This window comes from Squalius cephalus (genome assembly GCF_949319135.1).
Source record: "Squalius cephalus genome assembly, chromosome: 11".
Classification (NCBI taxonomy): Eukaryota; Metazoa; Chordata; class Actinopteri; order Cypriniformes; family Leuciscidae; genus Squalius; species Squalius cephalus.
The window spans coordinates 27377566-27394270 of NC_137132.1; the positions used below are offsets into that span (position 1 = coordinate 27377566).

Sequence of the window (16705 nt, forward strand, 5' to 3'; positions counted from 1 at the left end):
CTCAGTAAATGTTTTTTTTTTTTTTTTTTTTTGGTAAATCCCTTCTTTGTGGGAGCAGGATATGAAATGATAGTGAAATGTGAAGGAGCAGCAGTGTCAGGCTGAAGAAAATCCCCATCTAATGAACTCGTGCACCCGTGGCCACCTGCCTTACGTTCTAAAGCTCAACGCGCACATTGACTGCTTTAATGCTAATGCAATGACTTACAGCAGAGTCTTTCAGAAGAAAACAGAGTGAGAGTGTGTCAGAGCATGAGTGTCGAGTGATGTACATAAATCCTTGCCAAACAACACATGGCATCACTAGACCTGGGCTGAAAGGAGCCTCAAGTCTAGAATGTCAGTAGTGTGCAAGAACATCCTGAAAGCCATGGAAGTAAAAGTCTCTCTCTCTCTCTCTCTCTCTCTCTCTCTCTGTATCCCAGCGCCCAGTGCTCCTCCTCAGCAGGTGACGGTTCTCACAGTGGGCAATCAGAACAGTACATCTATCAGCATCTCCTGGGACCCTCCTCCTGGAGAACATCAGAACGGCATCATCCAGGAATATAAGGTAAACGACTTGCACTCTTAATTCTGAGAAAACATATTTCATCATTTATATTATATTATATTATATTATATTATATTATATTATATTATATTATATTATATTATATTATATTATATTATATTATATTATATTATATTATATTATATTATATTTAGGGCTGTCAAAAGATTAATCGCGATTAATCGCATCCAAAATAAAAGTTTGTTTTTAATAATATATGTGTGTGTACTGTGTATAATTAAATTTGTATATATAAATACACACACATGCATGTATATATTTAAGAAAAATGTGTTATTTATATATAAAAAAATTATATTTATATATAATATAAACTATATAAATATATATACAGTATATGTATGCAAATATTTCTTAAATATATACATGCATGTGTGTGTATTTATATATACAAAATAATTATACACAGTACACACACATATATTATGTAAACACAAACTTTTATTTTGGATGCGATTAATCGCGATTAATCTTTTGACAGCCCTAATTATATTATATTATATTATATTATATTATATTATATTATATTATATTATATTATATTATATTAATTAAATTGTTATGTTATATATTATTATTATTTTTTATTTCATTTTATTTATTTATTTTTTAAAACAACAACAAACGTGTGACCCTTGATATTGCTAAGTTCAGAAATGTATGATTATAAATGTATCATTTATTGAGGAAAAATCTAAATCAACTTGCAGTCTAAATTATAAGAAAAGCATACCATTTTCTATTCTATTCTATTCTATTATATTATATCTTAAATTATATTATATTACATAAACAGAAACAAAAATGTGTGACTCCATCTGATGTTGCTAAGTTCAGAAATGTATCATTTACAGTATTAAGGGAAATCAACTTGTGGTATAAATTATGAGAAAAGAATAATTATATTATATTATATTATATTATATTATATTATATTATGTTATATTATATTATATTATATTATATTATATTATATTATATTATATTATATTATATTATATCAGTGTTAAAGAAGAAAAATGATATAATATGATATAATATGATGTGATATGATGTTGGATATTGGATATTGCATATTGAATGTGCATTAGAAACTGAAAGGCTGTAAGTTAATTACCCATATGGTGCAATTCCCATTCTTCCTGTGCATTTAATACAACCTCAGGTTGTTTCAAGGGGATTGAACTCAAATAAGTCGTTTTGGCTAAAAGTGCATAGTGGATGACTGTTCACTAATTTACTTTTGTTCAAAATGGGCCTCATTAATGCTTGTTAGCAGAGCAAAATTCTGTATAAATTGTCTGCAAATCCCTTCATACATAAATTGCTGTACTCAACTGAATGCACCAATTTACATAAGAATAGATTTACGAGTAATTTACACAAAAATCATTTTCGTTAATGAAGCCCAGTCATTAAAAATGTTCTTTTTTACAGACAATTTGCTATTTTCCCTCTCTCTCTCAGATCTGGTGTTTAGGGAACGAGACCCGCTTCCATGTAAATAAGACGGTGGACGCAGCCATCCGGTCAGTGGTGGTGGGGGGTCTGCAGGCGGGGGTCCAGTATCGGGTGGAGGTGGCCGCCAGCACCAGCGCTGGGGTGGGAGTCAAGAGCGAACCACAAACCATCATTATTGGTAAGAGACATCTTTTGCTTTCGATAACCTTTACTGTCACTCTGCATTTGAGTGGGGTCACCAAATCAAATTTAAATCTTGTTCAGGGCTGCAATTTTTTCTTCTGTGCTTTGAGTGTTTACAGTGTGAGTTATGTGAGTTGTAGCAGGTTGTGACTGGTTCGGCCCATAAGTGATGATTTGGTCAGTGACATGCCCTTATTCCCAAATGTCAAGCTCACTATCCATCTTCACGCACAGCCAGGGGCTGATAGACTATTTATCAACACTGCGGTTTGTGTGTATGTGTGTGTCCTACCATCTTTTGAAGTAAAAAGGCTGATTAAAAAAAGAAAAAGTTACAGCATGAAAATGAAAATGAACCTTTTTTTTTTTAAACTTAGAGGCCAACAACTATTTCAACTAAAAACGTAGAACTGTTTATGTGTTTTGGCCATTTATTTACACGACAACAGCGTTTTGAGGGCCTGAAAATGCTATCTTTTGAAAACGGGTTTCGAAGAGCAAGATTTTGAAAACGATACCATTATCGTCTCCGTGTTAACTACTAAAACTTGAATTTGTGAAAACGGTGACGTCGTGCGCATGCGTATTATAGGAATATATATATATGTATACGTATTATACGTATATATATATAATATACGTATTATATGCGTATTATGCAGTCTAGGCGTGTAGAGTTTCTTTACATAGTGACACCGCCATCTACTGGCCTGGCATGAATAATACAGCGTTTTTAATCGTTTTTGCGGATCCGTGCGAACGGGGATTGTTTTGACAACGTTGTCGTCTGTACAGGAAAAACGCAAAGGAAAAACTTTTCAGTTTTTGGTACATCGTTGTTGTGTAAACGTACCCTAAATATCCATAGTTTTATTGTGAATTAGTACGCATTGCTTCAAAAGGAAAAAAAAATTCATCAACTTTCTCTACCTCCAAAACGTATTTCTTGCTGTGGGGTGGGGTTGGGTAATATTAATCAATAATATTTATAGCCTAACATGATTCCTAATCAAATCTTGATGGATAAGAAAATAAGTCTCAACTTACATTATTTCTGATTAATATTGAAATAGTCTCATAAAAAAGTGCTGTGAATACGTTTTTTTTAGTTATTTATGCAACATTTATATTATTTAATTATTTATTTTTTCTTCAATTTTTCACCATCTGCTCACTGAAGTAACGCTAAAGATCAAGGTGATGAGCTTTTAACGCTCTAGTTGAGTTGATTAAATCCTGTGCTGATGTTCGCTGGAGCACCAGTGTTTTTCTCATGCTATTAAACTAATTTAGAAACCCACCCACAATTTTCCGTTTACTAAATAGCGGTTTTCCCTTTTGTTTGTGTGTATTCATGTAGGTAAAGACTTCCGGGATGTGATCATGAGCAGGAACAACAGCATCACGGAGCAGATCACGGACGTGGTGAAGCAGCCTGCCTTCATCGCGGGCATCGGAGGGGCATGTTGGGTCATTCTGATGGGCTTCAGCATCTGGCTCTACTGGAGGAGAAAGAAGAGAAAGGGTCTGAGCAATTACGCAGGTAGAGACCACATGTTGGCTTGCACCAACACAAAAACACAGTGGTGATTGTTTTCAGAAGGCACAAAAAGCACAACTTCTTATAGCTTTTAATAATCAGTGCCGAAGCCACATGTTTATTTAGATACAAATAATTCCTTACATCTCACTCTTGGTGGATTTGAATATTTTAAAACCATGGCCAATTGAGCCCAATTGATGTGCTCAGATATGGCAGATAACAGTATTACTTATTTGAATGGTTCAAAGAGTGATGTTCATTGGCCGAGAGTGTCATTGGGCTCCTGTTTGCATTACAAAATTGTTGATTGGGCACATTCAGCTTTCAATCAACATTTTTGTCTCAGCTTTTCTATATAGTGATTGGTCGAGCTTTTAGATGGGTGGGACTTTGCAACAAACAGCTAATAATTCAAACACTGATGTGTTGTATTTATCATAGTATGTATATTATGGTAAAAAATACAGTTATTAATACACGATTACTCTGTTTAGCGGTAGTTTTAGAAGCAGCATTGCTAAAATGGTTTGAAATAAAATACACGTTTTGCCATTGATATCGGTGATATCTGTGTTTCCCCACTCTTGAAAAGCACCAGCCACCACTGAAACACACAATCTTTTATTATTATTATTATTATTTGTTTGTGTGTCTTCTGTGTTAGACTGCCTATCTCATTCCTTTGGCTGCTGTCTTGCTGTCGTCACTCTGATGGCGTAACGCAAACCTTCAAACACACTCCAATATGCATGCTTATAATCATGCACAGAAACACACAAACTTCCCAAAGCCCGACTGAGCACTGCAGGCTTTTTAACACACACTCTTCTCTGTCTTCTTGTTTTTGCAGTTCAGTCGTTCACCTTCACCCCTGCAGGTACTGTTCATTTGTCCCGTCTTTTCGAAACCCCCATTCCTTCGTCCTGCATTTCTCTTACTTTCCTTTACCCAGTCGAGTATCCCTTCCCATGATTCAAGTTTAAGTCTTCAGATGATGCCCACCTGACTTTGTCAGCACAATATGGGGAGTAATTTAACCTCTGGCTGTAACAGAAGCTGTTTCAGGGGTCTCAAACACAAAGTATGGATACATTTTTATCATCTAAAAATGACACGCATATATATGTATATGTAAGCTACAATGCAAAAAGTGAACAATGATTTGTTAGCTGTGCTAACAGAGTCAGATGGAAGATCTGTGGGCTGCAAGATCCTGCAGTTCTCCATTTGTGTTTCTTTGTCCTTTTCTTCAGGCACTTTTTTTTTTTTTTTCTTTTTTTTTCAGTGGTCACCTATGCTGATTTTCTCATGTGGGTTTTCCATCTCATCTTTATCCTCCTTTTATTGTTCTATTCTTTCTTTCTGACTTTTTGTTTGTGCAGGTGTTGTGAACTGTTTTTGTTCTCTTCCCGAGTTCTCCGTTCTTTGATTCATTCCTGTCTTTGTTATTAACCGCTTGAACAAACTTACATGTGGGATTCAATTGTTCTCGCCATTCGAGGTTGTCGACAAGTTTTCTGAAGGTTTTCTCATTTCCCTCCAGTGATATATGATTCTATATGTCATGTTTTAACCAATATAGAGATTTTGAACCCAGCTTACTGAATACTGTTTAATATACACTGAACACTGGCTGTTTTACGAAGAGTTTGTGAGTTATAGTATAGTATAGTTTTTATTAAAATGTTTAGCATTTATTATTTTTATTATTATTATTTCAGTTTTAGTTCATGATAACAGTCAAATATTAGTATGCTACATTGCCACACTGTAAAAATGTATTGTTGGTTTAACTTTAAAAAAGTAAGTTACCTGGCGTTCATTGAAATAAAAAATTTGAGTTAATACAATGAAGGATATAGAAACTCAAAATATTATGTTATCTGAACCACATTAATTATCTAAGTTGATTTGACAAAAGAAAATGAAAAGTTGAAAATAAATTAAAAATAATTGTTTAAAGTGAATTTTTTTGCACAAATTGTCTGACCATTTGTTGTCAGTTATCAAGAAAGTTTGATGTTACTTGTGGTTAACGGGAAAGTCAGGTTGGGTGAATTGCATTGTGGGATAATGAACCCAGTGCTTTGTACCTTTTGGCAAATATAGTATTCGTGCTATATACGTCAGAAAATAGAGTGGTCTGCCATTCTGAACATAGCCACATCGACAATGATCTCATGATTGTCTGTCTTTCAAAGATCATCCCATTCTGAAATATGGTCACGCTGCCATTGATTTTCCACTTTATGTTCACAATAGCAGAGAAACGTTTGCAATTCAATGGTTGGTTTGTCTGCAAGCCACGTGAAATATAGGAGGCCTACAGAGGTTAACCAGTGATGACCTGATACAGTCACACAGTTGGCCACAATCACACTGTGAATTGATAACACACAAAAAAAAAAAAGCAAAAGGGAAAAAAAAAATTCACTCAGCTAGTCCAGATTCCTTCCACGTCCCTCAGGGATTGAGGTGTGCTTTTATCTTGTTGGAGGGTTTCGCTCCAAACTTCATTACCGATGAAATCAGTCTCCCTGCAAAAGTGGACACCGCTGCACTCCACTTTCCCCCTAGGAAGATAAGACCGTAGCAGTCAGGTGTCCAAGCCTTATGGCCTCGATATCCCTCGTCTTCGTTTTAATGCACTCCAGTGGTCTCTCCTCACCACTGCTTCAGTGAGCTTCAAGGTTGCCGGCTCCTAGGGGACCACGTCCTCCTTGGTTTCCCAGCGCCTATGTGCCGAGCAGATAAGTGTGGCGTTCAGATGCATTACCGACACGCCAGACCCCATGTGTGTGACGCTCGCAGAACGCAGCGGCCCATGCTAGCGAGGGCAGCTTCTTCCACTCAGTGGGAAAATTTGTTTTATTCTTGTTTCCTGCAGACAAATCGTCTTCGTCTCATTATCACGGTGCACTGCAAATCATGTGAACGTTTCAAAGGTTATAGAACAAAGAAAGACGGTCGGTTCTTAAAGGACGGGACGTTTGCATCAAAGCATCTTTGTTCTGAAAAGATATGGCGCGCGGTTGTATGTTTAATTGAGGCCGTAGGGCATTGAGGATGGTAAAAACGCACAATCCGAATACACTTGTTCACACGAACACACACTTTCCCCCTTTAAACCTGTCATCGCCGCGAGGCTAAATCAAGCTGTGCTCAGGCGAGAAGGAAGGATTTGATGGAATTTTTATACGGGCGATTTTGTCGTGCCGCAGTAAATGCTTATTAAAGAGGAGTAATCAGTTTTCATATTGGAGAGAGTGCTTATCTGGAGCTCAGCCTAAAGCCGAGACCAGCGCCAGTCTACGGGCCACATCAAAGCGCCAGCAATGTGTCCTATTGTAGATAGGCACTTAACAGACCCACACACACACATAGTGCCACATAAAACGAGTCCCTCGGGGGAGAGAAAATACCTTTAGTGTTTGTTCTCAATTTTCTGAAATGCCAAATTCTGGAATTAGCCATGAATGCAAATAAACCCAACAAACAACAGGCTCAGAGGAGAGACGGACCTTGGTTGGTGTTCATCAGGTTTAATGTTTGTCAGAAGAGAGTGAGAGTGGAGAGAAAATGTCACTGATTTAATTCAGATTGGCTGCGTTCACACTGCCAGTTTTTGGGATTGACAACCGCATTTACTTACAGGTGTGAGTCTCGAAATGTCTTATTCATACAGCAACTTACAGGAGAGTCTCGAGGACTGTCTGCATGAACGTGCGACCAGAGACAAGCTATTATTCTCTTACTAGTAACCATGGAGACAGTGTCCATAAAACTGAAAAGTCTGAAAAATCACTTTTGACGCGACAAGATTCCAATTGAGCTGCGAGTTTGTCTGTCAAATCTTCATTAACCGACCGCAGCTTTTATATCTGGGTGGAGAGCATTTGAGAACACAAAGAACTGAAACACAAGACTGACAGGAGCAACTCCAGTGGAGAGCAAACACCGGATCTAGAACCACACATGCAATCCCGAAAACACACGGGAGACGTGTGTTTGTGGATCGCAGAGCAACTCTATGCAATGACGAGAAAGACAACTAGTTGTCCGGTTCCGTTCAGACAGCGCGGGTCTTCCGAGAATGCGGTTGTGAATCTTGAAAATGTACGGGTGTGAGTTCGGTTACAGAATGCGGTTGCCACTTCCATAAATAACTGAACTGTGTGTGAACGTAACTTCAGAGGTGGACAGTAACAAAGTACATTTACTTGAGTACTGTACTTAAGTACACTTTTTGAGTATCTGTACTTTACTTGAGTATTATTTTTTCTGGAAACTTTTTACTTTAACTTCACTACATTTGAAAGACAAATATCGTACTTTTACTCCACTACAATTCTGTGAAGGTCCTTGAGTAGAAAGTAACATCAGTCAGTGGATGAATTTGGTTGCAGGGGTTGCATTTTGGTTGGAAATGAAAGTCGGGTTGACGTCAGAACCCGACGTCAGAGTGACATTGGATATTGGTTGAAAATAAAAGTCGGGTTGACGTCAGAACCCGACTGATGTTGGTTTCTGACGTCAACCCGATTTTCATTTTCAACCACAATACAATGTCTGTCCAACGTTGGAGATCAACGTCAATCTGACATTGGATTCTGACATAAACCTGATTTTCATTTTAAACGTTGGGTTTGGTCTTCTAAATGCGAATTTTGTCACTTTTTTGGAGCACACTAGCTTATAGATAACAGTAAGGCTAACATATTCATACTAAAAGCCAAAAAACTTTAAATAGGGCAATATTTGAGGGAACAGCCATTTGGGTGTCCGAAACCATTGTGGACGTTATTGAGTGCACTCATTCAATCTCACATTCAATCTCACATTCAATCCCACTACTGGAACTGTGTTCTAGAAATAAATTTGATATTGATATGAGGGTAGGCAGGCGTAGATTCAGAGGCATACGGTACTTTAAGTATTACATACAACAATGCAACAATAATAAAACAATGCATTGACATTTACTTTTTACTTTTGATACTTAAGTATTTTTAAAAACGAGTACTTCTGTACTTTTAGGTCTTTACAACTTTTACTTGTAACAGAGTAATATTTGACCAGTAGTATCTATACTTTCACTCAAGTAAGGAAGTTGTGTACTTCGTCCACCTCTGCGTAACTTTGAAGGAGTCAAATACAAGATTGGCCCAGACAGCAACATAATGTCGGCCCAGATCCGGCCCACATCTGGTACACGTGGATTCCACACGGCCCAGATGTGGGCCGGATCTGGGCCGACACCATGTTGCTGTCCGGGGCTGCTGTTGTGACTGTGGCCTCAGTTTCTCTGCAGGGTGTCTAAACACACCAGGAGTCACTCTGGATTAGTTCATGTGATATTTGTTTAAATAAGTGTGCATGCTAAGATGGAAAATTAAAAGGTGCATTGATTTACTCACCCTCTTGTCATTCTAAAAGATTATATTCAAAAATGCTTCTGTGTCATACAGTGGGATTCAAAATTGTTTTACACCCTATTGACATTCATTGAATGGACAAAAACATTCTTCAAAATGTGTTCTGGAAGCGAATAGTTCCCGGTTTGATCCCTGCAAGGAGTGAGTCATGGGCTATTGCGATTGTGCACTTACTAAATAAGTACACCTGATTTAGTCTCCCTTTCATCAATCATCCATCCATTCTGTCTTTCTTTTTGCACACTGTTTTGTTTCAGTTGCTTTCTTTTGGCAAGAATATGAAGACAAAACTTAGGGGAAATTATGGAGATAAAGTGTCAGAGATGCTTCAATGTCAAAAATGCATTGTGCATGTTCATCTAATGTGTACTCTGAGCGATGCAGTCACTTGTGTAAGATTACGAAGACATATATACACACAAATGCGTACACAGACTTTTTATTTCTTAATCAGTTCCCGCTGTTTAGCTTGTCAGTGTGGGATCATGTTTAAAAATCATTAATTAGAACGAGAATGATGCATAAGAGATTGAATTTTTGCTATGAGTTGGTTATGATGTTATGATGACTCAGTCTCTCTCTCTCTCGCTCTCTCTCTCTCTGTTTTCTACCCTCTTTCTGACCCCAGTGACGTTCCAGCGTGTTGATGGAGGCTTGATGAGCAACGGGAGGTAAGATTCCTGTCATTCGCTCTCTCGTTTCCCCTTGTTTTTCCTCGGCATGCCACAAAACAGCGCTGGTTATTATCTTTGTGCCAATCTACCTGCCTTTAACCTTCAAAGACCAGCCCCTCAATTCCAAACCTCATTCATATTCTGTCCATCATCCCCTGGAAGGTCATCAAAACCATTATCCTCTACAAGGCAGTCGTCTTCCAACCCGTACTCAGTTTCTAAGGGTTCGCACTATCCCTGCACTGTTAGAAATTCATCTTGAGAGACGCTGCTGAGGAGACCACCGGAAGGTTGTTTCCGTAGGTTTCCGTGAGAGCTCTTGTGGCACACAACCGTTTCTCATGGGTCAAGGGCTTGATTAACCTTCTAAAAGTCACAGCAGAATCCATCAATGCGGAACAATTCTTTGCATAACCGTTAATGCAGTTCTTTCAAATTTAAATAAACAATTTAACCAGATGTATTCTTAATACTCGCCACTATGAGGGTCTTCAACAGGGGGTCCATTCATCAGTAATGAAGACAATATTATGTATTTTACCATATTTGTTTTATATAATAATTAATAGTTTATATTAAAATGATATATTGTAAATTCTAATAATATTGTGCGTTTATTAAATATTTGAATGCAATGCATTATTTTATATATTTATATGGACATGTAAATATACATAAATTAATGTAAAGTAGAATAGTGTAATGTATTATAAACATTTAGATTAACAATTGATTTGTATAAAACATATTATCATTTATTACATAAAAATTCATAATACACCTGTAATATATATTACATTTTTGAGACTTATAAAAGACTTAAATAAAAAATAAATGATTATTTGACTATACAAGTATATAATCGTACAATAAATAAATAAATTGTACATTTATTTATTATAATTATTATATTTTGTTTATATATTAAGGGTTAGGGTTAGGTTAATAAACCATTAACCAAAAAAACTAAATCTTTACATTTTTGAAACTTAAAAAATACTTCAAATAAAAGTTGAAATAAATGATTAATTAACTATACAATTATTTAATTGTACAATAAACTAATTAATTGTATATGTATTTATTATTACATTTTGTTTATATGTTAAATTATAAATAAACATAATAATTATATTAGGCACTGTTAACTTATTTAAAATAATTATATCAACAATAAGCTATTCAAGCTTATTTCTTATTGTTGATATTAAATTAAAATATAAGTATTTTTACAATGTCTAATACAATAATTTAATATAATTTAACTAAACATTCAACTGAACACTAGATTGTGATCACTGTCTAAACACCCACATGCACCCACAGCTTATACATAAAGCTCGCTCTGATATCATCATGTGACTGATGGATGAAAATATGAGCACTGCCTGTTTGTGTACCCTACATTCTGTCAAACACACACCACACACACACTTACTGTACGTACACACACAAATCTCCGCACACCTCCCTTCACGGGCGGCTAGCCGCTCATAAATCTCACCCCCCAAAAAGAATTAGCAGGAACAATTTAAGCAGAGAGGGGTTTTATTTTATCATTTGTCAGCCCCCCCCCCCCCCCCAGCTGCCTGTACGGACCCCCGCAGTGATAAATTTGCCTGTCACCTCAGCTGGGCGGCTGGAATATGAGCATGTGTAATAATGTAAAAATAATTACCCCAGGGAGAGGCTAGACTAACCCTTCCGGAATCTTCCGGCAGGCTTCGGTTTTTTTAAGGGGCGTAAAGTAGAGTAAGGGTTCGTTTGAATGACACCGGTTACCAGTCGGACAGGAGTGGAATGTCTGGCTTTTTTTTTTTTTTTGCGTCCGGGTGTCTTTTATCAAACTCGACAGGCCAAATTCACTCAGAATCTGAGCTTGTGGATCTTCTTTTGTATTAATTCCACACACCCGCACGTTGTCTCTCCTGCGGTATCTGTAGATCGAAGGTGTTTTAGGAGCTGAAATTAAAGCCCAAGCAAGTGTCACATGATTCCCCTGCAGGAAGTTCTGCTGATTGATTTGAAGATTCCATTCCAGATCCCTTGAGTCTCGTATCTAATCAAAAAGGACGTCCAATTGTATTTTTTTTAATAGTGATACCTTGTCTTTAGCCATACAGCACCCTAGAGATCTGAGATAAGCACTTACCTCTGTAGATCTCAATTAAGACAGTCATTCTTGGTAACACTATGAGGTCTGTGTATATAATACATTATAAAGCCATTGGCAATGCCTTATTCTCATTTTAACCTGTTATATATAAGTTATCATACATATTCATACTAATTCGAAGCTGTTTTGTATGGATGTCTTTAACGTGTTTCGCATCTTAGCTGTTACTGTATTGTATATTTTATAGTATGGATTGACCAACCAGCATCCAGGACCATAATATAATGCATTATATATACTGGCTTCATAGTAAGTGTTACCGAAAGTGGGTTTATGCTGTGAAGGTGCTCTACATGCATCAGAACACTTGATCTGCCAGATCGGGATGAGTCCCCGTGACTAAAGTTCCTGGAGAGATGACGGGCGAACATGAGAATGTGTTCATTTGTTACAGTCTTTGTTTATTGCATTAATTAGACGATGGCAAATGAATCCGCGTCTGTTTCTGCAGCTCCTCATTGGCTGCTGCCAAATTGCTTGTACTGAACAATTACGCTTAATCGATCACAGAATAAATGATTCATGGAAGATGAATAGGCGGCATATTGGTCAGGCCTTGAACTGATGGAAACTGATAATGACAGTTTTTTATGCTTTCTTTTTCCTACACAGTGTATTTTTCTTCCCTTTTTCCTGTTTATTTCTTTTTTAGCAAATTTCTTCCTTTTCTTTCTTTTTTTTTTTTTTGGTGCTCCCACTATACTGTATATAGACACACACACAGTGCTGGAAAATAACTGATTACATGTAATCTGGATTATGTAATATTCCAAAAATTAAGTATTTGTAACTTGATTATATTACGTTTTAAAATACTTGTAATCAGACTACAGTTACTTTCTATTGATTTCATATTATTCACACAATGGCAGTACATCGTTCAGAATTGATCGATTTTTTTACTCTTAATTTTCCTTTCTAAAAAGCATATTGCTTAAAAACATACAGAAAGTCTTCTGGTTTGGTGAACTTCACTTGTTTTCTTAACATTGCAACATCTAGTGATTATCTAATCAATACTGATGAACACATTCATTTTTATTTGAATTATCACTCACCGAGACATTTAACCATGTATTGCTATGGATTTGGAAGGCTTTTGTCTTTTAAACACATTTTTATTATATTTTTTTATTATTATTTTAAAATTGATTTTTAATTGATTTTTTTTTTTGTTAATTATTAGCTTTTCATTAAACTCACAATCCTTCACAAACCACAGGCTGGAAAACCCTGACATAATGTAATATTTAATGCACATCATGTTGTTCATAACAAAGAATGGAATATATTTTCTTTCTCTTTGTATCAGTTATCCTATTGAAATCTATGTGATAAACGAGTTTGGTCCAAAGTAATCTAAAAGTAATCAAAAAGTAGTAATGTAATGTATATTTGAACATAATTAATAACTTATAATATATACATGTACATTATATCATACTATTTATATTTAAATAGCTTATTGTTAGAGTAAATGAAAATATTCATTGAATTATTTAAATAAGTTAATATAATACATAATTTTATAATATAATTTAAACATTTAGATAAACTGCACTTAAATTGAACTAAAGCGTTTGTGTTTATAAGCACTTTTGTATGCGATTTTGTACTATTAAGTATGTACTGATCACCCAGTTTTATCAACAGATCAAGCTTTTCTTCCTTAGTTGTGTTCTTTCTTTTTTAAAAGCTCCTTCCCATCATTTCTTTCAGATCTATATGTGCATGTTTGTGTGTATATTATATTTTCACTGTGCTCAAAGCAAGCGACAGCATCCTCCAGCTAATGTCAATCTGAAAAGCAAATGCATGTTCCAGCATGCCTTAAGCATAATTTAATGCGCAGGCTTTTAGTTCAGTCTCTCTCTCTCTTTCTGCTGCTGTATTGGAGGGCGTGTGGGCCTGTAAAGCCCGTCTGATTTATGAAGTAGGATTGGGATTAATATTGCTCATTCGGCTTGTTTACGGCGATCCTCACAGACGCGCTGCGAGGTTGTATTTCACAGTTGCGCGCGTGTCTAGGAGAGTGGCAGGGAAAAATGGAGCCAAATCAAATCTCTTTGGTCTCAAGGCCACAGTGCGCTCTTGCTGTCGGAAGAGAGGGATTCAGGGCTGGGATGAGGGCCCTGGCCCCGCTCCCGGTGATTTGCGGGGCAGAAATATGCCCGCTAAAACGATATTTCTCAATCTAATCATCTCGCACGGGAAAAGATGAATGCAAGGACAGAGCCGCCGTTACCACAGTCAACATCATCATCACCCACACTTACAAATGATCCCCGGGAGAGTATGCATGTGCGTGTGCTTGTTTACGAGAGAAATCAAAGTCAGACTCATGAAACGTCCATTTTTGTGGCTCGCTCAATTTACCAACTCTTCAGTTTGAAGGAAACTGCATTCACTACACATTTAGCTTACACAGATAACTATAACGATAACTGTATTAGCATCCACACTTACTAACGATAACGCTCTGTTTAATATAAGCACGCTCTGAGGTTTTGTCGTCTGCCGCTTTAAATACTCGAGCTCGTTACAGCAGGATGGATTCTGATTGGCTGTCAATGTTTTTATTGTTCATCAGCTGGATATCAACGATATCATTTCTCTGTCGCGTTGACGGTGTGCTATCATTATAGTTGTGGTGTGAACTCTGCTATTCTTTTATATTTAGAACGATTTTTGGTCTGAACGGACCTTAAACTTTACAATAATCTTGAATAATTTAAGTCTTCGTTAATGTTAATTTTTATACACTCTGACGCAGTTTTAAAGTCATCTTTGATCACCAAAATGACATATTTAAAAAAAAATGTCCTTGAAAACAAATTTCTTCATGGCTTAAAATGCACGGTTCTATGAATATGCAAATGAGCCCCGCCTCCACTCACTCACACCAGCTCAGAGATCCACTCGTTGACGATCACTCGTTGACGTCATTGGTTACAAGGTAGCTCGTGACGTCAGAAACACCAGCGATTTCAAACCGTGTCTTTGGTTCACAGCAGTTTGAAAGAGAAAATACTCAGCAATGGTGTTGACTTATGAATTTGCACATGGTTTGTCTTAGGCCCCGTTTACACGATGGGAAAACGCAGATATTTCCCTGCGGTTTGGCCTGTCATTTACACGAAAACGCCGTTTTTATCCCAGAAAACGATTAGTTCTAAAAACTCCGGCCAAAGTGGAGATTTCTGAAAACGCTGATTATGTGTTGCCGTGTCAACTGGGAGAAACAGGGTTTTAGGTTCTCAAACGTCACATTATGCGCCAGAAAATGCTTACGTCATGTGAGCGCCCTATGTTTAGAGTTTGTTTGGCTACTATTTGATCATGGATGCTGTTAAGGTGGTATTTATTTTTACTTTTGTGCAAACGCTTTTGGCCTGTTTGCATTTGCTTCGCTGTCTGTCCACACAAACGAACCTCGCGCCATGTCTGTTCTTTTGAAAGGAACAAGTCGCTCGTTGTTGTCGATTTTGAGGATTCTGATTGGCTTGCATGGCTTTATCCTTCTCCCTACACTGCCGCCCATAGGTTTGGCATAGTTATGATGTTGCTCGACAGCGTATTTATGCGGGTTGATGTAAACGACAACTTTTTTGAAAACGATGTTGTGTGCACGATGTTATTTTTGAAAACGGAGGGGGGGATATATTAGTTTCTCTAAATACCTGGCTATGTGTAAATGTGGCCTTAAGCATATTAAAAATACCACATAGACATATAAACTACATTAAAAGTTGAATGTTCACCACAGGTGGGGCTTTAACTTAATAAGTAATAATAATAATAAATTATGGAATATTAAATAAATTACTATGATATTATTGGTTAATATTATTGGTCTCCACCCACACAAAATGTCAGATGAAGTATGGAATGGAAAGTCAGAAGAAAGGTTGTTTCAGATATAGAAAACGTTATTATGGTATCCCATTACTGCCTTGGAGGGGGAAAATAAGTTAATTGTGAGATAAAAAAAAATGTGTGTGAATAATAATAAGAGAAAATAGTCACATTGTGAGATATACACTAAAAAAATTATCAATAAGTTATAACAATGTATGTTTTTATATGCTTTAACTCATCCAAATAAGTTAAGCAATTTTCATTTTAAGTTAGTCTAATGTAATTTAAGTAGTAATGACTTAAACATCCAAGTTGACTGCACTTAAAAATTTAAGACATCAACTCTTTTTACGGTGTAGTCACACTGTGACGTTTGAAATAAAACAATTAATAAATGCAGTTGTACATAGTCACAATTATGATAAATAAAGTCATAACTATTTATTTTTTTTTACTGTGGAGCAGAAAAAGGCTTCCTTAATATGATATTTTGATGAAACATGAAAGAAAACCATTTTTCCTTTCAAATAACATGCACATTTATTTTATAAAAAAGTAAATTGTTAAAACACTTTAGATTTCGATCTAGATTTCGAAGTAATACTTAAAGATCACCTGAGGGCCGAGCAAAACAAAAACAGCAAAGATAGAGAGGACCTGATTGTAAGCGGGTAGGAAAGAGCATTTCGGAGGAGGTGAGGAGGGCACAGGATTGTTTTTCAGATAGAAAAAAAAATAAAGCGGAGGGGGAAGGTTTGAGAAGTCTTCAACGTATTACCCTATAAGAAGTCAACGTGTCTGAAG

General features: G+C 36.5%; 1 protein-coding gene across 7 annotated transcripts in view; it reads left to right on the forward strand.

The window, feature by feature from the left end:
* Positions 1 to 16705, forward strand: part of robo2 (roundabout, axon guidance receptor, homolog 2) — a 452373-nt gene that overhangs the window by 410659 nt on the left and 25009 nt on the right. For 6 of the 7 annotated variants that reach the window (XM_079886421.1, XM_079886425.1, XM_079886422.1 and 3 more), the window contains 5 exons: positions 426 to 550; positions 2039 to 2210; positions 3576 to 3758; positions 4609 to 4635; positions 9822 to 9864. In XM_079886421.1, coding sequence (XP_079742547.1) covers positions 426 to 550; positions 2039 to 2210; positions 3576 to 3758; positions 4609 to 4635; positions 9822 to 9864 — 550 coding nt within the window. The remainder of the gene's footprint in view (positions 1 to 425; positions 551 to 2038; positions 2211 to 3575; positions 3759 to 4608; positions 4636 to 9821; positions 9865 to 16705) is intronic. The other variant, XM_079886426.1, reaches the window with a different exon arrangement.